Source organism: Bombina bombina, chromosome 6, assembly GCF_027579735.1.
Source record: "Bombina bombina isolate aBomBom1 chromosome 6, aBomBom1.pri, whole genome shotgun sequence".
In the NCBI taxonomy this organism is placed as follows: domain Eukaryota; kingdom Metazoa; phylum Chordata; class Amphibia; order Anura; family Bombinatoridae; genus Bombina; species Bombina bombina.
Window position 1 is genome coordinate 742,756,121 of NC_069504.1, and position 27,308 is coordinate 742,783,428.

The window sequence follows — 27,308 nt, forward strand, 5'->3', positions numbered from 1 at the left end:
GTTTTGGGGAAACATAAGTATAAGAGGAAGCAGTAACAGGGCAATGCAACAAGTGAATTATGGGTTGTGAGGGACAGAGAGGGGTGTGCACATGCTCTTTGGTGCAATAGTGAAAGAGGGTAGAGCCAGCGTGCTGGGTACTATAGAGAGTGAAGTTGAAGTTGAGTATGACACAGGGCTTGCTATATTGATATGAAGAGGTGAGTTGTCTAAGTGTTGAGTGATGGTTGAACAGTATAAGAGCAGAAAATGTAGAAGAAGCTGTGTAGCTGAAAATGTAATCAAACTGCATATAGTAAGGATAGCTGTTTTACAGGTGCATTTTGAGAGTTGCACACAGCTATCTGAGCTATCTGAGTATTTCCATGCTGGGTCTACACAGAACAATGTTACATAGATGTTTGCAGGGAAAAATATCTTTGTCTTTCAAGTAATTGTGGTTGTGAGGGCTGAGGACGATCGACTGGAAGTGTAAGGAAGAATATGTACGAAGAAGAAATAGTAAACATCTGGTTAGTCTAATGGTTTAGTCTGTTGGGAAAGCTTAGTTTCTGGTGAGGTAACTATAAGAGTAGGTAGTGACAATTGTGGTTTGTTGGTGTAAATTATAGGGAGATAGCAAGAGACTACTAGGTCATAGTACTAAGTTTATTTGTATGTTGCTGTCAGCTTTAAACACAACAATCACTAGCAATATTAACAAAACACAAAGTACTGGGTGTACATGCACACGGCAGGCTTGAATTCTAGGTGTCTGTATGTGGCATAGTATCATAGTGTTGGAAGTAGCTTACATATTTTAGGGAGCTGATCTGTTAGTAATCAATGTGCTGTTTGTTTGCAACTATAAGTCTCACTGTGCTAGGTTTATTTACACTTACAGTTATTAAATACCACTAATAATCTCTTGTAGGTCTCTGCTGTAATAGTCACCGGGTTAACCACTGTGATGCATTTTCTTGTGATAAAGCACGGAAATCTTTACAAACTAGCCCCTTGGGGTATCTGAGGCTCAGAGAGGAGCAACACTGAAATATGCTCAGCATTGTGGCAAAGTCCTTAAAACAAGTGTTGGTTGTGAATCAGGAAGTGAGTTGTTAATCTGTGAAATGTATTTGTGTGCTGTCTGTGTGGTCAGAATTAGTAATAGCTATGTGGGCGATGTCATGCTAGTTTGGTGGAACAGTTACAGGGTGCTGAGGTATTGTGGTGTAGTGTAAAGTGCTTGGAGTTTTTATCAGATGGGCTGTGAGACTCCTATGTGTAGTAGGGGACAATGATGTGTTTTGAAAGGTCTCTTTTACTCACTAAGGTATCAATGATCTAAACCTTGCCAGATCAGGCGTGTTTATTCCTGCCGACCCTCACAGGGGCTGCCCTGGTGGAATTATTGTAAAAAAGGGGCAGTCCTTTGCGAGTGGCGTGATGGCTCCTATTAAAAGTAATGGAGATTGATAGATAGGGACATCTCACTCCATAGAGTGAAGTTTGCAGTGAGCAAAGGGCGAACTTTCAAAATAAAATCCTGCAGCCAATATAAATCCCCTTACGCTGCTTTAAGCGTATAGCATCTTACATTTGCCTATATTTTCGTATGCATGTGTTTTTCTATTAGGGTATTAAGCATTTGGAGTGTTTCGAGAAAAACTTGCCACCTTTTAGTTGGCCAGAAAAAAACTGTGAGATCTGTAGTGTTCAGCCCATATTACGAAAAAACAACAATAACGCTTTATATTTTGTACTTATAAGTATGACTTTCTAAGTGTTTTTTGCGCATCCAGTGTACTAAAATTATGATTTACACTGTGCATATTTAATAAGGTTTATTGCTGTGCAATTTATATGGACATTTTACGTTTTGTCGTCAAATATGATTTTTGGTCTAGAATTTTGTTACACTGTTTGATGCACCTTAACAATACCATTTTCCCTGCTTATTTTTCCATGAATGGTTAAATTATTTGTTTTGTGTGAGTTTAAAATACGAATTTTATTGTGCACTTTCCATACTAAAATGCAGGATATACCTCTTAGCGAGACTCCCTGTTTTCAGGGTAAATAAAAAGTGGCTTTAGATCATTGCACCAGGGAAATAGATGGACTGGCGAGCATTCTTTAATAATCTCGCTTTAGCTCATTGGGCCCTAAGACTGTAGTGGCCTCTCCAGTTTATATAACTTATTATAGTACAAAGTCTTTAAAGGGACAGTCTAGTATAAATTAAACTGTCATTATTCAGATAGGACTTTTAATTTTAATCATCTTTCCAATTTACTTTTATTATCAAATTTGCTTTTTTCTCTTGGTATTCTTAGTTTAAACTAAACATAGGTAGGCTCATATGCTAATTTCTAAGCCTTTGAGGGCTGCCTCTTATCACATGCTTTTTAAATCTCTTTTCAACACAAAGAGACAGAAAGTACACGTGGGCCATATAGATAACACTGTGTTCAGGCACAGGGGGTTAGTTAAGATTTAGCACAATACAATGCTAAATGTAAGACAATAGATAATAAACAGTCACAGTCATGTGATCAGGGGGCTGGAAGAAGGTTCCTAGATACAAGGTAATCACAGAGGTAAAAAGTACATTAATATAACTGTGTTGGTTATGCAAAACTGGGGAATGGGTAATAAAGGGATGATCAACCTTTTTAAACAATAACAATTCTATGGTAGACTGTCCATTAACTAAAACTTACTTGTGTCTCCATTATTTAGTAAATGGGCTCTAAACAATAGAATATGGTTAGACTGGACAGGCCAATAATTCTGTTTCCATTCTAAGTACAATTGGGGAAATGTAAGAGTGCAGGTTGTACGGTTGGAGATGCGGAACAAGAAGGCTGTGTGTTTGTTTGCAGGGAACAATGAGTGAGTCTGTGTGTTATGAAGGTTATGTTACGTTGTTGGGTGTGTGGGGAATGGAGGGTCAGAGAGTTAATGCAATAAAGAGGATGGGCGTGCTTCCTCACCTGGTTACATGTGTTTATATCCACTCCATTCCTCAGATGGTCTAAAGCTTTGTCCAAGTTTCCAGCTCTGGCTGCTCGCAAAAAGCTTGTCGCTGCATCAGCCTGGGGTAGAGAAGTAAAATTATCAGAGTCACTGTATAAGATGGCAACTTAAAGTTCTTACTATAATATACTATTATATGCTACTCTATATACCTAATGTGTAAGACTGAAACACAAAAAAGGCAACTGAAATAGTTTTTTTTAACACATCCATCTTTATAGAAAAAGTAGTATAGTATACTAGTGTCAAATGAACAGAGGGAAATCAAGAGGTCATGATTAACTTCAAGCAGTGGTACTGCTACATGCATGAATAAGGTATATGATTACACCCCTATTGTGCTGAAGAAGCAAAGAGAAAAATGGTTTTCCTCCCCACTGTTGACCCTCCCTATCCAAGCCAAGCCCCAAACAGTGCAGGTCCACTCGTGGAACCTCCACAACCCCTTCCAACCCACACTGACTCTACTCACAGAACGCCCATGAATTTTCCAATATGCTTCCCTGGCTCAGGCCTGAAGATCTAAAACCCTCCGCTCTGGTGAGATTATCTAAGAAACCTCTTTAATATTGTGAGGTCCCTCAAAAAGTTTTAGATTGATTGCGGTTTATCTCACTAAATTTATAATTCCTCGAACTGCCACTGGCTTGAAATCAAATATGTATGTGAAATCTGGGATACGAAACTGAAGCCCCTTCTTTATAAGTAATACCTATATTCATTTCATGTGGAAAAAAATTCAATTATTTCTCAACAAAAAGTTGTATTATTACAAACTCAAAGTTCTACAATCTCACAAACTATATACAATTTATAGCAACTAAAATTTTTAAAACTGGAATTTCTATATATTTATTGCAAAATTGTAGATTCACATAAGTAGTTCAAATATTACACAAGGTTGTCTTTTGTTATTGTACAGAATGAATGATGTAAAGCTTAAAGTGATAGTAAATCCTAGCGTTTGTGAAACGCTAGGATTTACCAGGGCAACAAATAAAGGGGACTTTCAGTCATGAAGAATAAAATTGGTTTCCCCTTAATGTGTTTACAATAATTTGTTCTTCCAGCTGCAGAGTTTAACATGTAGGGGAAATTGCTCCTTTAGGTATTTTTCATATATGAAATAGTTGTCTCTGAAAACTGAAACCATGACATGACCTAATCATATGAGCTTCCAGGGAGAACATATATTTAGTGAGAGAATGGAAAATTAGCATTTTATTCTCTATCAAACCATTTACTGGGAGTGTAATTTCTTTGAAACCTTCTTGTCTTTTATAACCAGTATTTGTATTGAAATTTTAATTATAGGTGTGAATACAGCCAGCAAAAACAGCTATTTAAAATTAAAAAAAAAAGATAAAGGAGTTACTTGTAAACAAGTTAATTTACTCCAGCAAGTAAAATAGATCATTAGGAACATAGTAAAGAGCTCACAAAATAACAGTGCATTAAGCCTTTCAATCAATTGAATTAAAGGGACAGTATACTCCAAAATTGTTATTGTTTAAAAAGATAGATAATGCCTTTATTATCCATTCTCCAGTTTTGCATGACCAACACGGTTATATTAATACACTTTTTACCTATGAGATTACCTTGTATCTAAGCCTTTTCGGACAGCCCCCTGATCACATGACTTTTTATTAATCATCTATTAACTTGCATTTTATCCAATTAGTGCAGTGTCTGCCACAACCCAAGGGCGTTAGCACAATGTTATCTATATGGCTCACATGAACTAGCAGTCCCCTGTTGTGAAAAGCAAATAAAAAAAATCATGTGATAAGAGTTTGTCTTTAAAGGCTTAGAAACAGGCAGAAAGTTGGAGGTTTAAACGTTATAAAGTATATTAATATAACAATGTTGGTTGTGCAAAGATGGGGAATGGGTAGTAAAGGCTTTATCTATCTTTTTAAACAATAACAATTCTGGTGCAGATTGTCCCTTTAAAGGAACAGTAAATACAGTAGATTTGCATAATCAACAAATGCATGATAAAATGATAAGGCAATAGCAATTAGTCTGAATTTTAAATAAGTAGTCGATTATTATTTTTACAAATTTCAAAGTTATGACTCTGTCCACTCCCTCTGTATCATGTGACAGCCATCAGCCAATCACAAATGCATAGACGTATATTCTATGAATTCTTGCACATGCTCAGTAGGAGCTGGTGACTCAAAAACTGTAAATATAAAAAGACGGTGCACATTTTGTTAATGGAAGTAAATTGCAAAGTAGTTTAAAATTGCTGCTCTATCTGAATCATGAAAGTTTAATGTTGACTTGAGTGTCCCTTTATAAAAAGATAAGATACCCCTTGAGACACTGAGTTCTGGGTGTGTTAAAGGAACCAACAGTGTTATTAAATTATATGCCAAAATATTTGTGCTCCCATGAGAGGATGTTCTGTAGCTATTAACTTCTGCATATAACTAATTGGTCACACTCCACATTATTATTATTACAACTTATTTGTAAAGCACTGCAAAATTCCATAATACAGGGTATGCAAGCAATAGGGTAGGCAATAAGTGACGTGTATATAATGACACATTACAGATCTAGTAAAAAATCACCAGACTTGACAATACAAATTGATACCCTGCTTTAAGCAGCTTATGACCTAGATACATAGACACTTGTGAGGATATCGAGGGACCTTGAAATCATGTTGAGATCATGTTAGAAAATCATTGCGTATTGCTTCACCTTGTAACACCTATAATTTTGCATGAGGTGTGCAATACATTTAATCTCACGCATCAAACAGGAAGCGCTAGCAACGTGGAAAAAAACAATATGTTGCTGGCAAATTTCTCTTGTTTTTGTTTACTTCTCTGTTCACAACGGAAATCATTCTATGCACCAAGAGGCAAATAGTCAAGAGCACATAGAGCATAACTCCTAACCTAGGTAAGTATCAATCTTTCAACTTTATGAAAAGCAGAGATGTGGCGGCAAGTTTTTTCCGCAAGAGATTAGTTAAAATCCGCAAGATGTTAGATATTCAATTCTAGGCTTTCCTCTTTGTTTTGTCAAAGTTAAAGAGGCATGGAAGGGATGAATATCAAAATTTGAATGCAGTTTAACAAAATAAAAGCCTTAGAATATTTTAATTTTGCTAATCAAAAATAAAAACTTGTCTCAGGGAAAGTCTCCTTTTTTTGTCCAGTACTTAGTATTTTTTTCTACATAGTTTAACTCTATATAGTCAATGAAAACGTGCATCAGTGCAGCCCTAATGCTAGTCTATGCAGCATCTGGTTGGCTGTATAGGGCAAAGCTGTGTAGCAGGAGAAAGGCATCCTGGGTAATAGAGCAGAATTAAACGTCTTTACTGAGAAAAAGACATAAAAGTATGTTTTACGTACACCTGTTACACATCTGCAATTAAATACATCATTACAATCATATCTGCTTACAAGAAATAGCTTTTTAAAAGCATTTAGAATTGCTATTTCTTAACATTTGCAAAGCTTTGCTATTTTAGAGCAGTGTGTGTTCTTGATCTCCTTCAGCCAATCAAAGGCTATACAAGGTGAAATGTGAGACTCGCCCTAGCAGTACCTTATACACGGACAAACATAACTGCACTGTGTGCACTCTATTTCCAGCCTCTCTAGTGGCAGAAGTGGGAAAACATAATTTGCTAATCTTAATTAGAGAAAAAGCAAATAGTGAATGTACACTGCTATGTGTTTTTGTGTGATTGATATTGTTCCTTTAACATTTCATTTTAATGCTACTTTAAGTTTTCTTTCTTTGTATAGCTACAATAAATTATGCAAATTAGTTTATTTTCGCTTAAATAGCAGTCTGCTTTCAGAATGATAATGCATCACATTCATGACTCTTTAAAGTGAAGGTCAATTTTTGGGATTCAAAATACATCATGTTGAAGATTATCTTAAAAACATTAAATTCGCTTACTTTATATGTATAAATAACTAACCCTTTGCCCAAAAAATGTATTTATAATGTTGCTCCGTTATTGCGTTTATCTCCGCCCATACAGGACTTCCTTATTCTGACTTGATGACGTCGCTTTGTTTCTTACAACGAGACTACGCTCGTGCACCCTTGTTCTGTTTGAAATGCGCATGCGTACGGTCAGCTCAATAGCGCATGCGCGTAATTAACGGCCGTAACTTTGTATGCAGTAATTTTGCGAGCAAACAACGAATGCGCGTTACGGGGACGAGCATGATGATGATGACGCGATGTTTACTTACACGCATGCGCATAAGCTGACAATGACGAAAACGAAAAGGGGCTGGACGCCACGGGGTAAAACAATAGATTGGAGCCAAAAGATGTCAATCAATAAAGGCACTATGACGGGCGGATTTTACAGCTGAAACGGAGCGGTTTCAAAACGTAAAATATAAATCTTTTGCTTGTATCTATCTATACTTTGATGAATGAACATCATACTCATTTTAGCTAAAATATTGAAAACTGCTAAGCACAACCCCAGACTTGACCTTCACTTTAACATCTGGCACTACATTGTGATAGTACAATTTTCTTCACTAGTTGTTCTTGAAGGAATGTTAGATAACATATACTGGCAAAATACGCTGTTCCTAACTAGTTATTATAATTTAATGGCATATACATACAGAAAGAGAAGCAGTCTGCCAGGATCCAACAACAGGTCAGTGGCTTGTTCTTTGGCCTGGTTACAACATATATGGTTTAGAAATGCAATTTTAAGAGACTTTTTAATTTACTTGCATTGCTGCTGTGGAGATGACTTTAACTATGTTTTTAACCCCTTTGCAGTGGTTTAACAAATATTCATATACAAGCAATAGTACAATAACAAAGGCTCTAATACATTACAGCACTTTCTTTTTGCACTTTTATCTCCCTTTAAAACATATGGCCTAGTCAGATATGTCCCAAAGTAGTAGCAACTTTCTAGAGAGCTGCGGAATCTGTTGACGCTCTACAAATAACTCATAATAATAATATTAATAGAGAGGTTACGCAAAACAGTAGCAGAGGGGCAGTACTGTATGCCATGCATCAAACATTTTTTGCTTGTTACCTTAGCAAAGCATGTCAAAGCTCCCTAACCCTAGTTTACGATATAAGGTGCTCATCCCTTTTGCAACCCATCCACCTTTTGTCTCCACCACACTTGACCACTAGATTATAATTTCTAATGCCTGTCCTATGCTGAATATGGTATTTGTAGGCTTAGCTTTGTTTTTAAATAACATGAACAGTAAACCCTTTTACAATCATTCAGATTATATTTATGATATACAAATAAATAATTAGAACTACAGCATTAAAATAATTATAACGTGTTTCCAGGTACTGTAAAGTCAAAATCAGTTATACCTGTATGATTCAGATAGAGAATATCATTTTAAACAACTTTCCAATTTACTTATATTATTCAATGTGCTTTGTTCTCTAGGTATCATTTGTTGAAAAGCATACCTAGGTAGGCTCAGGGGCAAAAGTGCACTTCAGGCAGCAAGATACTAATTATTGGCTGCACACATATGCCTCTTGTCTTTGACTCACCAAATGTGTTCAGCTAGCTCAAAAATAAGAGAATGAAGCAAATTTGGTATTGGAAGTAAATTTAAGATTGCATGAATCATCAAAGAAAAAAAAATGGGCTTTTATGTCCCTTTAATATAAAAGTATAATTACATACCACACAATGGGCTCGATTTATTAAACCCTCTGCCTCTCTGTGACTGCAGGTTCTCACAAGAGAACCTGCAGTCATGATTTATCAAGCAGCGGTCATTAGACCTACCCCCCGTCTCGTCCGACCGGGGAGATTGACAGCTCCTGCCCGCGCGTGATTGGCCATGCGTGAGCAGGGGACAATGTTGCACAAGAGAGCAATGGAACCAATGGAATTCAGCCCACCAGAGGCGAGCTGCGGCGGACAGGGGCGCATATGTATGCCCATGTTCGCTGTCACTTGATAAATCGAGCCCAATATATTGGCTTTATAACCATAAGAATCTGAATGATAGCACTTTACCTTCTATTGGCTCTGTGCTTATCACTGAGTGATATACACCTTAACAGCAAAATACAATGATATTTTTTCACACATTGGTTTATATGGGGCATTAGCCTGACATCTAAACACTAAATCGTTTTGGAGATTTTTAAAAGGTTTGTTCTTGATTAAATTTCCTAATGCAATTTAATTAACACGAATCTTCCGAGTTTTAGGAACACAACATTTTCCTGATTATCCTTGGTGTATAGCGGAAAACACAGGCACTGATACTGCTTAAACAAACATTTAAAAATAGCATTGCATTTAATTTGTCCATTTTATTGTTCTTAGCTATTTCCCAAGGTATATTATTATTTTTTGTGTAGCAAAATATGCTAATTGTACAATAATATTCATAATTAATATAGGGTATGGGCACTAAACTGCAAACTAAAATAGAAAATTATTTTTGACTTGCAATCCAATACTACCATTAGAGTCACAAAGACACTGCTCAACAATAATTTAGCTTATATGTAGAACACTACTAGTACATTGATATATAAAAGGAACATGTCAAAATTCAACTTTTTTGATCCTGATATATATTTGTTGAAAGGTATACCTAGGTAGGATAGTCTTGAGCACTATGGCAGCAGTGTTTATAGCAATGTTATACATTGCTGAGCACTAGAACACAGCAGCAGTGTTTGCAACAATGTATGAAATTGTTAAAAACATTGTTATAAACTCTGCTGCAATATACTGCTCAAGATATGCATCTTAAGCAAATGTAAATTAGAAAGTGTTTCAAATTGCATGCTCTGTCTGAATCCTAAAAATGTAATTTTGACTTAGTGTCCTTTTAATCTAAACTAGAGATGTCCAACCTTTTCACAAGGGCCACACTCACTCAACTCACATAGATGAGCAATTTTTAGAAATACTATAAAAACAAAAAAAACATGTTAGTTTGTTTTAGTTTAAACAAATGCAAATATTTGCATAATACAGTGATGCTTCTGTGTTATTATACAGACCCAAACAAACACAAATAAAGGATTCTCAGAGTTCCCAATCGTTCTGAATATTGGAATGTTGCAGTCTGGGAGCTTTTGCGCAGCAGTTTCCCGTTAGCAGCTTTCCCTTAAAGGGACAGTCTACTCCAACATTTTTATTGTTTAAAAAGATAGAAAACGGCATTACTACCAATAACCAATATTGTTATATTAATATACTTCATAACATCTAAAACACTAAATCTCTGCCTGTTTTCAAAGCCGATGCAGGCCGCCTTTATCTTAGTCCATTTTATAAGCATTTCACAGCAAGACAGTACCATATAGGTAACACTGTGCTCACTACTGTGGAGCAACAAATGAGATCACACTGATTGGCTACAATGCAAGTTGTAAACAGCCCAAAGATAAGGGGGCAGTCTGCAGAGGTTTAGATACAAGGTAATCACAGAGGTAAGAAGTGTATTAATAAAAACAGTGTTGGTTATACAAAACTGGGGAATGGGTAATTAAGGGATTATCTATCTTTTTAAACAATCCCAATTTTGGAGTAGACTGTCCCTTTAAGGGCAAATCTGCCTAACCCTGCTTGCTTCCAGCATGTTCAGCCCTGCTTCCAGCACAGCCCCCATGATGGCCCCTCCCTTTCTAGTAATTGATACACCTACAAAACACATTTTCCCTGCCTACAAGACTCAATCACCTCCCAGTCCCCAAAGGAATCTCCATCATATTTCTATCTACTCTAAAAGAACATTGACCACACCCATTCCAACCAGAATTCCTGAATAGCTTTTCACAGGGTTTTCAAATCCAAAGTTATTCCAATCCATTAGAAAACATTTTACATGGTTTTCAAATCGTACCATAGTAGTATAATACTAGCAATACCTTGCAACAAATTTGACAGCAATATCCCAGTCCATTTCCAGCATGATTTTTGGGCTTTTCAAATTATTATTATACTTTATAAAGCGCCAACATATTCCGCAGCACTGTCCATGGGTACAATTCATTTAAATAAAACAATGATATAAAACTTGTAAGAGACAAGACAGAATTTTACAAACACATACAGGAGAAATTTAGGGCCCTATTCCCGTGGGAACTTACATTCTAGAAGGGTAGGATGGCACGAGGGTTTAAAACCCATTCTGACCTGTTTACAGCAGCATATTGGGGGGGGGGGGTTCACAGCGTTTTGTAATGTTAAAAGTTGCACATGCTCAGTTAAAATATTAACACATTTAAAAACAGATATAAACAGATTAAATATGATTCACTTATAGTTGTAAAGGAACTGAAATAACGAGATTATTATTTGTAAACATTATAAATTCATTTCTTGTTAATGAAAAAAACTGCTTTCAAACACAAAGCAATCATCAACATAACATCTACTTATTATTATTCTTTATTTATTAAGCGCCAACAGATTCCGCAGCGCTGACCATGGGTACAAGGATAGAAGTACAATGGAGAAACAATACAATAAAAGACAAAATTTTACAGACAAATATAGGGAGAATTGAGGGCCCTATTCCCGTGGGAACTTAAGAACTTTTATAGTTTAAAAAGATAGATAATTCTTTTATTACCCATTCCCCAGTTTTGCATAATCAACACTGTTTAATTAATACACTTTTTACCTCTGTGATTACCTTGTATCTAAGCCTCTGCAAATGTTCCCCTTATCTCAGTTGTTTTGGCAGACTTGCATTTTGACCAATTAGTGCTGCCTCTTAAATAACTCCACAGGAGTGAGTACAATGTTATCAATATGACACACATGAACTAGCATTGTATAGTTTTGAAAAACTGTCAAAATGCACTCATATAAGAGGCGGCCTTCAACAGCTTAGACATTAACATATGAGCCTACCTAGGTTAAGCTTTCAACTAAGAGAACAAAGCAAATTTGATGATAAAAGTAAATTGGAAAGTTGTTTAAAATTGCATGTCCTATCTGAATCATGCAAGTTTCTTTTCGACTAGACTGTCCCTTTAATGAGCTACCATAGTTTACTTTTGCTTAGGCTGCATATCTTTTTTGTTCTGTGAAGGGCTGTGGAAATCTTTGTGAAAGCCTTTTGGAGAAGTCTGCTAGATGCCTGTATGTTATATTTTTTTTAACAGGATTTTGCTGTTATATTGTTTAATAATTCAATCATTTTTAATAATTCAAATGGTTCTTCTTCTTATCTATTGAAATAGCTATGAAAAGGAAGGCAACAATCACCAGAGCATAGCTGATAACCTTTGAAAACATTTCCACAGACACTTTTCAGCAAAGCAATCCAGTAAGCAGTCTGCTGGAGTATTTTTTGGCAACATCCAATGACATTTTCCAAAACTCTGCCAATTCTCCTTCACCCCAAAACCCAAGATGAATTGTATGCATTACACTATTTTTAAATATTAAAGGGATATTGAGTTTAAAAAAATGACCTGCAAATTGGTTAAACACATAGATAAAGTCCTGCTTGGAAGCTGCAGAGACGGTGGGCTAATCAGCAGTCACCAGCTGTGTTCAGCGCAAAAGCTTGCAAGCAGGAAATTTGTGATATAGATTAGTGCAAAAATGACAAAGTAATAAAAGCCTATTATTTTAAATACCCTGAGAACCCAAAAAGTGGGCCCCTAAATAACCAAGGGGTTGCGCACTTGACCGCCCAGTGGGCTTGATCTTTATTGAAACCACAATAAAGTGCCACAAAACATAATTTATGTAAGAACTTACCTGATAAATTCATTTCTTTCATATTAGCAAGAGTCCATGAGCTAGTGACGTATGGGATATACATTCCTACCAGGAGGGGCAAAGTTTCCCAAACCTCAAAATGCCTATAAATACACCCCTCACCACACCCACAATTCAGTTTAACGAATAGCCAAGAAGTGGGGTGATAAAAAAGTGCGAAAGCATATAAAATAAGGAATTGGAATAATTGTGCTTTATACAAAAATCATAACCACCCCAAAAAAAGGGCGGGCCTCATGGACTCTTGCTAATATGAAAGAAATGAATTTATCAGGTAAGTTCTTACATAAATTATGTTTTCTTTCATGTAATTAGCAAGAGTCCATGAGCTAGTGACGTATGGGATAATGATTACCCAAGATGTGGATCTTTCCACGCAAGAGGGAGGGATAAAATAAAGACAGCCAATTCCTGCTGAAAATAATCCACACCCAAAATAAAGTTTAATGAAAAACATAAGCAGAAGATTCAAACTGAAACCGCTGCCTGAAGTACTTTTCTACCAAAAACTGCTTCAGAAGAAGAAAATACATCAAAATGGTAGAATTTAGTAAAAGTATGCAAAGAGGACCAAGTTGCTGCTTTGCAAATCTGATCAATCGAAGCTTCATTCCTAAACGCCCAGGAAGTAGAAACTGACCTAGTAGAATGAGCTGTAATCCTTTGAGGTGGAGTTTTACCCGACTCAACATAGGCAAGATGAATTAAAGATTTCAACCAAGATGCCAAAGAAATGACAGAAGCTTTCTGGCCTTTTCTAGAACCGGAAAAGATAACAAATAAACTAGAAGTCTTTCGGAAAGACTTAGTAGCTTCAACATAATATTTCAAAGCTCTAACAACATCCAAAGAATGCAATGATTTCTCCTTAGAATTCTTAGGATTAGGACATAATGAAGGAACCACAATTTCTCTACTAATGTTGTTAGAATTCACAACTTTAGGTAAAAAATTCAAAAGAAGTTCGCAACACTGCCTTATCCTGATGAAAAATCAGAAAAGGAGACTCACAAGAAAGAGCAGATAATTAAGAAACTCTTCTGGCAGAAGAGATTGCCAAAAGGAACAAAACTTTCCAAGAAAGTAATTTAATGTCCAATGAATGCATAGGTTCAAACGGAGGAGCTTGAAGAGCCCCCAGAACCAAATTCAAACTCCAAGGAGGAGAAATTGACTTAATGACAGGTTTTATACGAACCAAAGCTTGTACAAAACAATGAATATCAGGAAGATTAGCAATCTTTCTGTGAAAAAGAACAGAAAGAGCAGAGATTTGTCCTTTCAAAGAACTTGCGGATAAACCTTTATCTAAACCATCCTGAAGAAACTGTAAAATTCTCGGAATTCTAAAAGAATGCCAAGAAAAATGATGAGAAAGACACCAAGAAATATAAGTCTTCCAGACTCTATAATATATCTCTCTGGATACAGATTTACGAGCCTGTAACATAGTATTAATCACAGAGTCAGAGAAACCTCTTTGACCAAGAATCAAGCGTTCAATCTCCATACCTTTAAATTTAAGGATTTGAGATCCTGATGGAAAAAAGGACCTTGCGACAGAAGGTCTGGTCGTAGCGGAAGAGTCCACGGATGGCAAGAGGCCATCCGGACAAGATCCGCATACCAAAACCTGTGAGGCCATGCCGGAGCTACCAGCAGAACAAACGAGCATTCCTTCAGAATCTTGGAGATTACTCTTGGAAGAAGAACTAGAGGCGGAAAGATATAAGCAGGATGATACTTCCAAGGAAGTGATAATGCATCCACTGCTTCCGCCTGAGGATCCCGGGATCTGGACAGATACCTGGGAAGTTTCTTGTTTAGATGAGACGCCATCAGATCTATTTCTGGAAGCTCCCACATTTGAACAATCTGAAGAAATACCTCTGGGTGAAGAGACCATTCGCCTGGATGCAACGTTTGGCGACTGAGATAATCCGCTTCCCAATTGTCTATACCTGGGATATGAACCGCAGATATTAGACAGGAGCTGGATTCCGCCCAAACCAGAATTCGAGATACTTCTTTCATAGCCAGAGGACTGTGAGTCCCTCCTTGATGATTGATGTATGCCACAGTAGTGACATTGTCTGTCTGAAAACAAATGAACGATTCTCTCTTCAGAAGAGGCCAAAACTGAAGAGCTCTGAAAATTGCACGGAGTTCCAAAATATTGATCGGTAATCTCACCTCCTGAGATTCCCAAACTCCTTGTGCTGTCAGAGATCCCCACACAGCTCCCCAACCTGTGAGACTTGCATCTGTTGAAATTACAGTCCAGGTCGGAAGCACAAAAGAAGCCCCCTGAATCAAACAATGGTGATCTGTCCACCACGTTAGAGAGTGTCGCACAATCGGTTTTAAAGATATTGAGATATCTTTGTGTAATCCTTGCACCATTGATTCAGCATACAGAGCTGAAGAGGTCGCATGTGAAAACGAGCAAAGGGGATCGCGTCCGATGCAGCAGTCATAAGACCTAGAATTTCCATGCATAAGGCTACCGAAGGGAATGATTGTGACTGAAGGTTTCGACAAGCCGAAATCAATTTTAGACGTCTCTTGTCTGTTAAAGACAGAGTCATGGACACTGAATCTATCTGGAAACCCAGAAAGGTTACCCTTGTCTGAGGAATCAATTAACTTTTTGGTGAATTGATCCTCCAACCATGATCTTGAAGAAACAACACAAGTCGATTCGTATGAGATTCTGCTAAATGTAAAGACTGAGCAAGTACCAAGATATCGTCCAAATAAGGAAATACCACAATACCCTGTTCTCTGATTACAGACAGAAGGGCACCGAGAACCTTTGTAAAAATTCTTGGAGCTGTAGCTAGGCCAAACGGCAGAGCCACAAACTGGTAATGCTTGTCCAGAAAAGAGAATCTCAGGAACTGATAATGATCTGGATGAATCGGAATATGCAGATATGCATCCTGTAAATCTATTGTGGACATATAATGCCCTTGCTGAACAAAAGGCAAGATAGTCCTTACAGTTACCATTTTGAATGATGGTATCCTTACATAACGATTCAATATTTTTAGATCCAGAACTGGTCTGAAGGAATTCTCCTTCTTTGGTACAATGAAGAGATTTGAATAAAACCCCATCCCCTGTTCCAGAACTGGAACTGGCATAATTACTCCAGCCAACTCTAGATCTGAAACACAATTCAGAAATGCTTGAGCTTTCACTGGATTTACTGGGACACGGGAAAGAAAAAATCTCTTTGCAGGAGGTCTCATCTTGAAACCAATTCTGTACCCTTCTGAAACAATGTTCTGAATCCAAAGATTGTGAACAGAATTGATCCAAATTTCTTTGAAAAAACGTAACCTGCCCCCTACCAGCTGAGCTGGAATGAGGGCCGCACCTTCATGTGGACTTAGAAGCAGGCTTTGCCTTTCTAGAAGGCTTGGATTTATTCCAGACTGGAGATGGTTTCCAAACTGAAACTGCTCCTGAGGATGAAGGATCAGGCTTTTGTTCTTTGTTGAAACGAAAGGAACGAAAACGATTATTAGCCCTGTTTTTACCCTTAGATTTTTTTATCCTGTGGTAAAAAAGTTCCTTTCCCACCAGTAACAGTTGAGATAATAGAATCCAACTGAGAACCAAATAATTTGTTACCCTGGAAAGAAATGGAAAGTAGAGTTGATTTAGAAGCCATATCAGCATTCCAAGTTTTAAGCCATAAAGCTCTTCTAGCTAGAATAGATAGAGACATAAACCTGACATCAACTCTGATAATATCAAAGATGGCATCACAGATAAAATTATTAGCATGCTGAAGAAGAATAATAATATTATGAGAATCATGATCTGTTACTTGTTGCGCTAAAGTCTCCAACCAAAAAGTTGAAGCTGCAGCAACATCAGCCAATGATATAGCAGGTCTAAGAAGATTACCTGAACACAGATAAGCTTTTCTTATTAAGGATTCAATTTTCCTATCTAAAGGATCTTTAAACGAAGTACCATCCGACGTAGGAATAGTAGTACGTTTAGCAAGGGTAGAAATAGCCCCATCGACTTTAGGGATTTTGTCCCAAAATTCTAATCTGTCAGACGGCACAGGATATAATTGCTTAAAACGTTTAGAAGGAGTAAATGAATTACCCAATTTATCCCATTCTCTGGAAATTACTTCAGAAATAGCATTAGGAACAGGAAAAACTTCTGGAATAACCACAGGAGATTTAAATACCTTATCTAAACGTTTAGAATTAGTATCAAGAGGACCAGAATCCTCTATTTCTAAAGCAATTAGTACTTCTTTAAGTAAAGAACGAATAAATTCCATTTTAAATAAATATGAAGATTTATCAGCATCAATCTCTGAGACAGAATCCTCTGAACCAGAAGAGTCATCAGAATCAGAATGATGATGTTCATTTAAAAATTCATCTGTAGAGAGAGAAGTTTTAAAAGATTTTTTATGTTTACTAGAAGGAGAAATAACAGACATAGCCTTCTTGATGGATTCAGAAACAAAATCTCTTATGTTATCAGGAACATTCTGCACCTTAGATGTTGAAGGAACTGCAACAGGCAATGGTACATTACTAAAGGAAATATTATCTGCTTTAACAAGTTTGTCATGACAATTAATACAAACAACAGCCGGAGGAATAGCTACCAAAAGTTTACAGCAGATACACTTAGCTTTGGTAGTTCCAGCACTAGACAGCGATTTTCCTGAAGTATCTTCTGACTCAGATGCAACGTGAGACATCTTGCAATATGTAAGAGAAAAAACAACATATAAAGCAAAATTGATCAAATTCCTTAAATGACAGTTTCAGGAATGGGAAAAAATGCCAATAAACAAGCTTCTAGTAACCAGAAGCAAAGAAAAAATGAGACTGAAATAATGTGGAGACAAAAGCGACGCCCATATTTTTTGGCGCCAAATAAGACGCCCACATTATTTGGCGCCTAAATGCTTTTTGGCGCCAAAAATGACGCCACATCCGGAACGCCGACATTTTTGGCGCAAAAGGACGTCAAAAAATGACGCAACTTCCGGCGACACGTATGACGCCAGAAACAGAAAAGATTTTTTGCGCCAAAAAAGTCCGCGCCAAGAATGACGCAATAAAATGAAGCATTTTCAGCCCCCGTGAGCCTAACAGCCCACAGGGAAAAAAGAGTCAAATTTTAAGGTAAGAAAAAAATTGATTCAAATGCATTATCCCAAATATGAAACTGACTGTCTGAAAATAAGGAATGTTGAACATCCTGAGTCAAGGCAAATAAATGTTTGAATACATATATTTAGAACTTTATAAATAAAGTGCCCAACCATAGCTTAGAGTGTCACAGAAAATAAGATTTACTTACCCCAGGACACTCATCTACATGTTTGTAGAAAGCCAAACCAGTACTGAAACGAAAATCAGCAGAGGTAATGGTATATAAATAAGAGTATATCGTCGATCTGAAAAGGGAGGTAAGAGATGAATCTCTACGACCGATAACAGAGAACCTATGAAATAGACCCCGTAGAAGGAGATCACTGCATTCAAATAGGCAATACTCTCCTCACATCCCTCTGACATTCACTGCACGCTGAGAGGAAAACCGGGCTCCAACTTGCTGCGGAGCGCATATCAACGTAGAATCTAGCACAAACTTACTTCACCACCTCCATAGGAGGCAAAGTTTGTAAAACTGAATTGTGGGTGTGGTGAGGGGTGTATTTATAGGCATTTTGAGGTTTGGGAAACTTTGCCCCTCCTGGTAGGAATGTATATCCCATACGTCACTAGCTCATGGACTCTTGCTAATTACATGAAAGAAATATAAATCAAAGTCTTCAAAAACAAATAGAAAAAAAAACAAAAAAAATCCAACATCAATAAAGAATGCAGGGAAGTTAACCCCTTCCCGCGGTAAGGATGTTTCATGCCCTCCTAACTTTAGCTCTGTTAGCTCTGTTAGGATGGCATGGAATGTTCTAGCCGTTTGTACTGAAGCCAATGGCGCTTCCTGAATGGGATGGCAGTCTGGAGGCCGAGCCTAGCGTCATAGGCACGCCCCCCTGACCCGATCTCATCATTAAATCTCACAATCGCGATTTCAATTTGTTTACATTGGAACTTTGTTTTGATGTAGACAAATTTAGCCCATCAGGAAAGGGTTAATAAACTAGTTGCCACTATACCATATCCTAGACCAAGGTCAGAGTGTTTTTTTTTTTATATATAACATTTTATGTTGAATTTGAAGTTTTTATTACAATTAAATATTTTTACTATATTTTATTTTATTTGGGTTTAAATCTCTGCGGTTTCCGGAGATGAGTTAGCTGGGATACTCAGATATCCCAGCCTGCGCATAGATACCATTAGTCAGGTGTCCCCCTATATGTGAGTGGATTCTTTGTGGGAGTTTTTGGAAGCATTTCCACTTTCTGTTTTTCAGGAGAACGTCATTTTTGCACTACAAAATATTGTATTTTTCTGCTGTTTTAATTTAAAATTGAAATGGCCAACTGCCAGTCCTCTGGCCTAGTTTTTTTGGCCCCAGGAAAAAAGCAGAAATAAATATGTGCACATTGTTAGAAAATATATTATTATTTGGGTTTTTCATTGCCACAAATTTATTAGCGCCCATTCAAGCGATAGTCTAGTCAAAATTAAACTTAGGAGCAGGCCCATTTTTGGTCCAGAACCTGGGTAGCGCTTGCTGACTGGTGGCTACATTTAGAAACCAATCAACAAGCACTATTCAGGTGCTGTACCAAAAATGGGCTGGCTCCTAAGCTTGCATTCTTGCTTTTTCAAATAAAGATACCAGGAGAACGAAGACAAATTGATAATAGGTCAAATTGATAATAGGAGTAAATTAGAAAGTTGATTAATTGCATGCTCTATCTGAATGAATTTTTTTACTTGACCACTGATTTTCAAACCTGTCCGCAAGCCTCCCTAACAGGCCAGGTTTTCAGGATTACCTTGGATGAGAGCAGGTAAAATAACCATATTTACTAATCAGCTGATTATATCACCTGTGCTCCAGTTCAGATATCCTCAAAATGTGACCTGTTAGGGAGGCCGGAGGACAGGTTTGAAAACCAGTAGACTAGACTATCCCTTTAAGCCTTCTAAAACATTTTGATATGCAGCCCCTACACAATAAGGGACATTAAACACTAGATAAAATAATGGATTCAAAGAAAAGATTAGTATCAGAATAAAATGTAGACATCATTTTTAAGTTTCATTAGCTGTTTATTGACAAAGCAAATGTAAAGTTTTAGTATCTATAAAACAATGGGAGCTGCCATGTTGTAACTTAGGTTACCTTCTCTGCTGTGGCCAATTAGGGACAGTTATAAATAGATCACTAGAGTGTGCAGCCAATGGCTGTGTGGAATATAACAGTGTTCTGCACTTCAATTATTTTTCTAACAAGAACTGAATTCAGAATGGAATTACAGCAAAAGGGGACAAAATAAATAATGAGAGCATATTGTAGAGGTTTATATATACAGTATATATATATATATATATATATATATATATACATACACTGTATGTATATATATATATATATATATATGAGTCATCATTTCATATTAACATTTCAAAGTGTTTAACGTCCCTTCAGGAAGTTGGCGAATACTTACAAAGTAGCCACAAAATGCAAATTGCACAATTATATATGCATAAGACCAGCAAAGACCTTACAAACTTCCACGCCAAGCCCAGACATTTTTACAATGTGGGACATACTCCCAGGACCGTCTCAGAAACAAAACGGGACTGTCTCAGTAAAATTTGGAGTCAGAATGAAAGTTCCAAACAATTCCATCCTGGTTTATATAGACAGAGAATTCACTTGATAGAGGTGGGAGTCAGATCAAATAAATATGAGGCCTTCATTGCCAAACCTGCTTCTTAGGTTATACAAACTTGATCTAAACCTTGTAAACAGATCTGATTTTAAACAGATATTAAATATACTTATTATTCCTCCCCCTAAAAATATAATACAGATGCGCGCACCTTGCATCAGGATTTGGTACACGGCACAGCAACATTAATCAGCAAACATAACAGAGTGTGTCCCTGCAATATAATAAATCAAGAGCAGACACAGAGGTATAAAAATAAACTCCCTAAAGGGATACCTATTGTGGAACGAACAAACACAATTTTACTATGTTACACAGATGTTTATTTTATCTTGTTAGTGGAAAATTTTTATCAAGTATGTATATTTTCTATCTGTGTTTAAAGGGCCATAATAGTTGAAAAATGACATATCAATCCCAGGGATAGGTAAGGTGTCCGTAGACGGACACTGGTGTCCGTGACTGGCCCTTGCAGTGTCCGCCACATTTTGCTCCGGGGAGGGAGGAGTAGGACAGATAAATGCTGATCCTGACTGTGGCAGGGTTGTGGCCACTCCCACGTGATGCAGCTTAGTACCGGGAAAATGACTCTGAATGAGACTGAGAGAGAGGGAAGATTCAAGAGGCAAGCTGCCACTGTGTCCCTGTATCTTTATATGCAAAGGTAAAACACTTTTACCAGCACCTGAGGTTTATTATTAGTAGTATTTAATAAGAAAGAAAAGATATACTAAGGTTGTGATTCCCAGACAGGTGGCAACTCTAGCTCACTCTTCTTCTACGTGTATTGTAATCTATAAACAAATGATCATTTAAAATCAGTCCTAACAGCTTTAGATTCTGGTTTATGATGTATTATTATTATTTATGCAAACTTATGCTAATGAACACGGTCGTTATTTCTTCACAGAAAAAGTGTCAACCCTACGCCTACTACAAGATTGCAGGGCTAATTTCATTCTATTTAGCGTCATAACTTTACCATAACTAATAGGCATGAAAATATTTAACTATTACAAACATTTACAAAACCCATATTCTAAATGTGTTTCAAAGTATTAAAGAGACAGTCTACTTGAAAATGTTTATTATTTTAAGAAATAGATAATTAATTTATTACCAATTCCACGACCCTTTCAGAAATATATCTTTTTGAAACCTCTTAACCCAGGGGTGTCAAACTTGCGGCCCTCAACCTAATTTTGTGCGGCCCACGCCAACTCCATGAAAAATATTAATTATAATATGCTTATTACTTAAAGAGCGAGTGCGCTTACTGTTAGGGATGCACATACATTAAAATATACGTTATTAAAAAGAAAAAGACAGATAAGTGCATAATGATTTCTTTAACACATGCAGTTCATTAGTATGGTAGCACTGATTTCCCACATCATTTCTGTCCATTCCTTTCCCTCATTTTCTCTTAAACTAAAATCACATACTTTATATATATTTCTATGTATTTATTTTATATTATGTACAACAGGTATGTCTATCACTATTATAAACAGTGGGTCGCAGGTGGAGCGTGTGTGTCACCTTCTTAAAAGCATTAGAGCACATTTCCTCAAGCCAGAGTAAGTTAATTAGGAGTTACAGAACACAATCTTTTGAAATGTATACAGTTATAGCAAATGCCACTGTACTGTTTAGCAATGACAAGATATGTAGGTAGTGTTTCGGCCCACGTGAGTTGTACTTGTATGGAAAATGGCCCGCGACTAAAATGAGTTTGACACCCCTGTCTTAACCCCTTCCCACCCGGACTTATTTGTCTACATCAGAACAAAGTTACGATGTAAACAAATAAGTAAAAAATTGAAATCACGCGATAGTTAAAGCGATCCTGTGATTTCAATGATGGGTTCATGTCAGGGGAGAGTTCCTGTGATGCTAGGCACGTCCTCCAGCCCACAATCCCATTCAGCAATTACCTTTGGCTTTAGTGCAGCCAAACACCTATGAGGTTCTATGCCGTCCTAACGACGGTAAAGCCCAGTGCAGTTAGGACTTCATCGCATGTCATAACGATGGAAAGAGGTTAAAGCGTGTGTAATACCATCTAAATATAAATAGAACATGTACACGTGAATATGTGGTTTACATGACAACTCAAAATACTTGACCTTTAAAGTCGTCAAGTTCCGGCACCCAGCATGCACCAACCTACAACCACCCCTACCATACCTAAAATAAGATACAGGAGACAACATCTTGGTACAAAATTGGCCGCAGCACCTTTATGAAATAACAAGAAAACCTTTAATTATTAATAAAGACCACATTTAAACAAACACAATGTTCTTAAATAACTTTGACCTTAACACCATTTAAATACCATACTGGACCATCCCAGCGGTGCTAGTTCCCTTATTAATTAGCAACATGGCCGTTACTCCATCTGGACTCAACTATGTACTTGCTGAGTCCGTTACAAACCTCACTTCCACTTTAATAGGGAACCCCTTGCCCCTATAAGAACCCAATTGCACACTCACTCCATGGAGTTTAAAAAACCCCAATTCACTTGGCCATATTCCTTCCTTGCTGTCCAAGAACTAGCACCCCCGCCCTGCTGCGACAAACTACAAAATAAAAAGGATAAAAAAACATAAACAAAAGGGTGGGCGGGAGGGAGCTGTTGTCACCACAATGTTTATTCACAAGTGACTTCCTGCCTCTTTCCACTCAGCCCCTTAAGTATGGGACATCTTGAACCAACCCCTTCCCTTTCTACCCCACCAACCAAAAGGGGCCTCTTCCTCCCCTAGGTCAAAGCCCCTTCCCGTTCACTGTGTCACTCACAGGGACTTCTATCCTTTGCTTTTTTTCTATTCCTTATACAATATACAGTATTATCTTTGCATGCTGGCAATTCATCCACAGGATTCTTATGTGCCTGAATGATTTGAAAAAAGGGAGGCCCTCTCTTTTTACAATGAAAACTCAAATGGTTTATTGCAGTTCTATTACCTTTGTGTAACTAGTGTTCATTTGACTAGAAAGCCCCTTTTCATCACAATAGGATACAGAATTTTAAAAAAATAGAGAAGCTCAGTAATACTGTGTGAATTAGCTAATCTATGTGTTTAATTCATGTTATAGGGTTATGCGTCAAGAAATTGTTCACTCAATTTATTTCTGGAGAAATTAGCGGCCATGCTTATTAGCATACATTTGCATAAATAATTACACTGCATAAATCAGGAACTAAAGTTGTTAGGCCTGATTTTAAATTATCATTTGTTTACAAGTAGATTCCAATACACTTAGAATAAGTATGACCATGGTAGCATCTTTATTTCTATATTTAATGTTTATTTTCAACTTTGACCTAAACATTAAAAATACCGGCTGTGTCAGTAAAATACCGGCTGTGTCAGTAAAATACCGGCTGTGTCAGTAAAATACCGGCTGTGTCAGTAAAATACCGGCTGTGTCCGTAAAATACCGGCTGTGTCCGTAAAATACCGGCAGTGTCAGTAAAATACCGGCTGGGTGGCAACCCTGCTCAAAAGTATATTGATACCCAAAACAGGAAGGCACAATTCTATGGCTGCAAGTTTAAAGGATGACAAGCAATAGTACTTACGGCCCAGTGGCAGAAATCCTGGCCCTGCAATGCAGGGGGGCCCGCAGGTAAAAGGGGCCTGCATCCTATCCAGCTTTGCAGGGTCGGTGGGCCACTACAGGGTACCCATCACCTGATGGGTACCAGTTGCAGGGAGCTGAGCGAAGCTATGGAGGAACCTGTGCGCACAGAGCCTCTTGCAAACTCCCTCCGCTACAGCCCAGGTAGTGAGGAGGTAGGGATAAGGTTAGGGAAAGGGGGCCTGAAACAATAATTGCTGGGGGCCTAGAAAAAAAATTGTTCCGCCCAAGACGTCTTGTCAGTAGTGTGAGGTCCCTCAAAAAAGTTTTACAAAGGTAAATTTTAGCTTGATCTCTCTAAGCAAAATGTGGAGAGACACCAACATTACAATAGGTTTTTATTTTGTTTATTTTTAAATAAGATTTTGCTTAAAGTCTCTATATGCGGCAACGTTTTTGATAAGCTGGCCCTATGGCCACCGTAGATTGTGTAAGGGCAATAGTTTAGTCATTCATTAACCTGGTCTCTAGCAGAGCAACCGTGCCAGATGCTCTGTGCGCATTCATTAACGTAAAAAACGTAATCACCTCATATGAAAGCACAGTATTTAAACATGCTGAGTGTTTTTTACTTGCCTGAAAAATGTGAAGTAAAGAACTTCTTAAATGTAAAATGAAGCCAATATGGCAGTATCAGCTTTGTTTTTCTAATTCTGATTGGCTGATAGTAGGGTTGCCACCTTTTCTAGAAAAAGACACCAGCCTTTCCAGCCATACTCATTAGCATAAATAATTATGCTGCAAAATTCAGGATATAAAGCTGCCTGGACTGATTTTAAATCATTATTGGTTTATAAATAGATTCCAACATACTTAGAATAAGTTTGAACATTATAGTACCTTTATTTCTATATTTAATCTTTATTTTCAACTTTGACCTGAACCTTAAAAAATACTGTCCATGTTGGTAAAATACTGGCTGGGTGGCAACCCTAGCTGACAGCCTATAGGTATTGAGCATTGTATTTTCTGTTAATGCCCATGTTTAAATCTCCGTTCACACCAATGATCGAAAAAAAGTGAGTATTGTTTCCTTTTTCCTATCATTGTATACAAACATGTTGCAGAGGCACCCTTTCAAATGGGCTGATCTCTTCCACTGCCAGTGCCACTGGAAGGTTGTTTTGTTTACATAGTTTTTATATAGCCTATACTACAATATTCACATTTTCAGTATATAAGCAAAAGCAGCTATTTTTTAATATACTCTTGCAGGTAAAATGGATCATTGGAAACACATTAAAGGGAAGAATATTTTGCAGAACAATTGACCTTTACTGTTTGAACTGCCTGCATTGAGTTTTTACATATATTTTAGTGCATTGAGTTTTACCCTGCCTTACATCTGGCGTTAGGACTTTATGTATATCTTGGGGTCACAGATATATGTGTGCAGTGTGTGTGTATATAAAATATATGGAAAAAGAAAGTAGAATGTCTCAGAGTTGGGATATCCCCACACTGAGACAAGCTGCACTATTGGCCTGCACTAGTTAGAATAGTAGTGTAAGAGTTGCTTAAAGAATAGAGGAAAACGGGAGTAAAAGATTCACAAATGAGGAAAAATTCACACACCAAATTCCATAAAAATGAATACAGCAAGTGTGATAAAGCGCCTATACAGTACTGGAATGGATGAAAATAAAGTCTTTAAAAACTGTTATAGAATCAATCAGAAGGAATTCACATAAACATGGATGATATATCCCCAAACTGAGGTGTAGAAAGTATCCTACCTACCACAAAATACCTCAATCCTTTTCAGAGCCGGATTGATTCTGGTGCAATATCACCACGTTAAAGGATTACTTTCTGTTATAATTTTTAAGCTAAACAACTAACATATTAAAGTTAATCAACATTAATTAAAACCTACTGAGCTCTATTTTCTCCAAAACGAAGTTTCATAACGTTCTAAAAGTTATATCTTTTATTCCCCAATGATGTCACGTTATCCTGCCCACTATTTTCAGCACTGTGTGTTCAAAATACTTAAACCAATAACTTTGTGTTTAAAGCGCCATTTTGAAACCTAGGTATTGTAAACGGATTGGTACAGAGCAAAGGATACCCACGGAGTGGGTTTGGAAAACAATTACATTTGCAGACAAGATTTCTGATATACGGTAGAGATATGTTAATGAAATGCTATTGATAAAAAGCGTATTTGGGGTAGTTAGTTAGTAACAGGCATAGAAAATATTTACTTACAGTGGCCCTTTAAGGTCTGGATCTGCAAATCTATATCTATCTATAAACACACACACATATATATATATATATATATATATATATATATACTGTACGCATACATATATATATACACATATATACATATACATATATACACATACAATTGTATGCAAAAGTTTAGGCCCCCATGTTGCCACTCTTCAGAGCAGAGTCAAAGAGAACAACAACTTGCAATTGGCCACCTTAAATACCTTTTCTCATAATTGGATGCACCTGTCTATGAAGTTCTTGGCTTAATGGGTTCACCAAACCAATTGTGTGTTCCAATTAATCAGTGCTAGGTAGTTACAGGTATTTAAATCAACAAAATGACAAGGGTGCCCAAATTTATGCACCTGTCTAATTTCGTTTTGATGCATATTGCACATTTTCTGTTAATCCAATAAACCTCATTGCACTACTGAAATATTACTGTGTCCTTCAGTTATTTGATAGATCAAAATTAAATTGCTGATCCAAACATCCAATTATTTATAAATGAAAATCATGGAAATGCCTAAACTTTTGCAAACAACTGTGTGTGTGTGTGTATATAGATAGATAGATAGATAGATAGATAGATAGATAGATAGATAGATAGATATATGTTGGATATGGTCTGTCCAGGGTCTATTTGATGGGATAAAATTAGCTGATATTGCTCAAATTATCATTTAATAAAGTTATGTTAAATTACACAATCAATTAGTGCATTGAATAGCTTAAGTAACATTTATACATAACAGAACATTTTATAATATTGGC

At 37.0% G+C, this 27,308-nt stretch overlaps 1 protein-coding gene across 1 annotated transcript in view; it reads right to left on the reverse strand.

Moving 5' to 3' along the window:
* The window catches only part of ANK1 (ankyrin 1), a 789,047-nt gene that overhangs the window by 737,004 nt on the left and 24,735 nt on the right, over positions 1-27,308 (reverse strand). Inside the window, exon 2 of the mRNA XM_053717993.1 lies at positions 2,976-3,077. Coding sequence (XP_053573968.1) covers positions 2,976-3,077 — 102 coding nt within the window. The remainder of the gene's footprint in view (positions 1-2,975; positions 3,078-27,308) is intronic.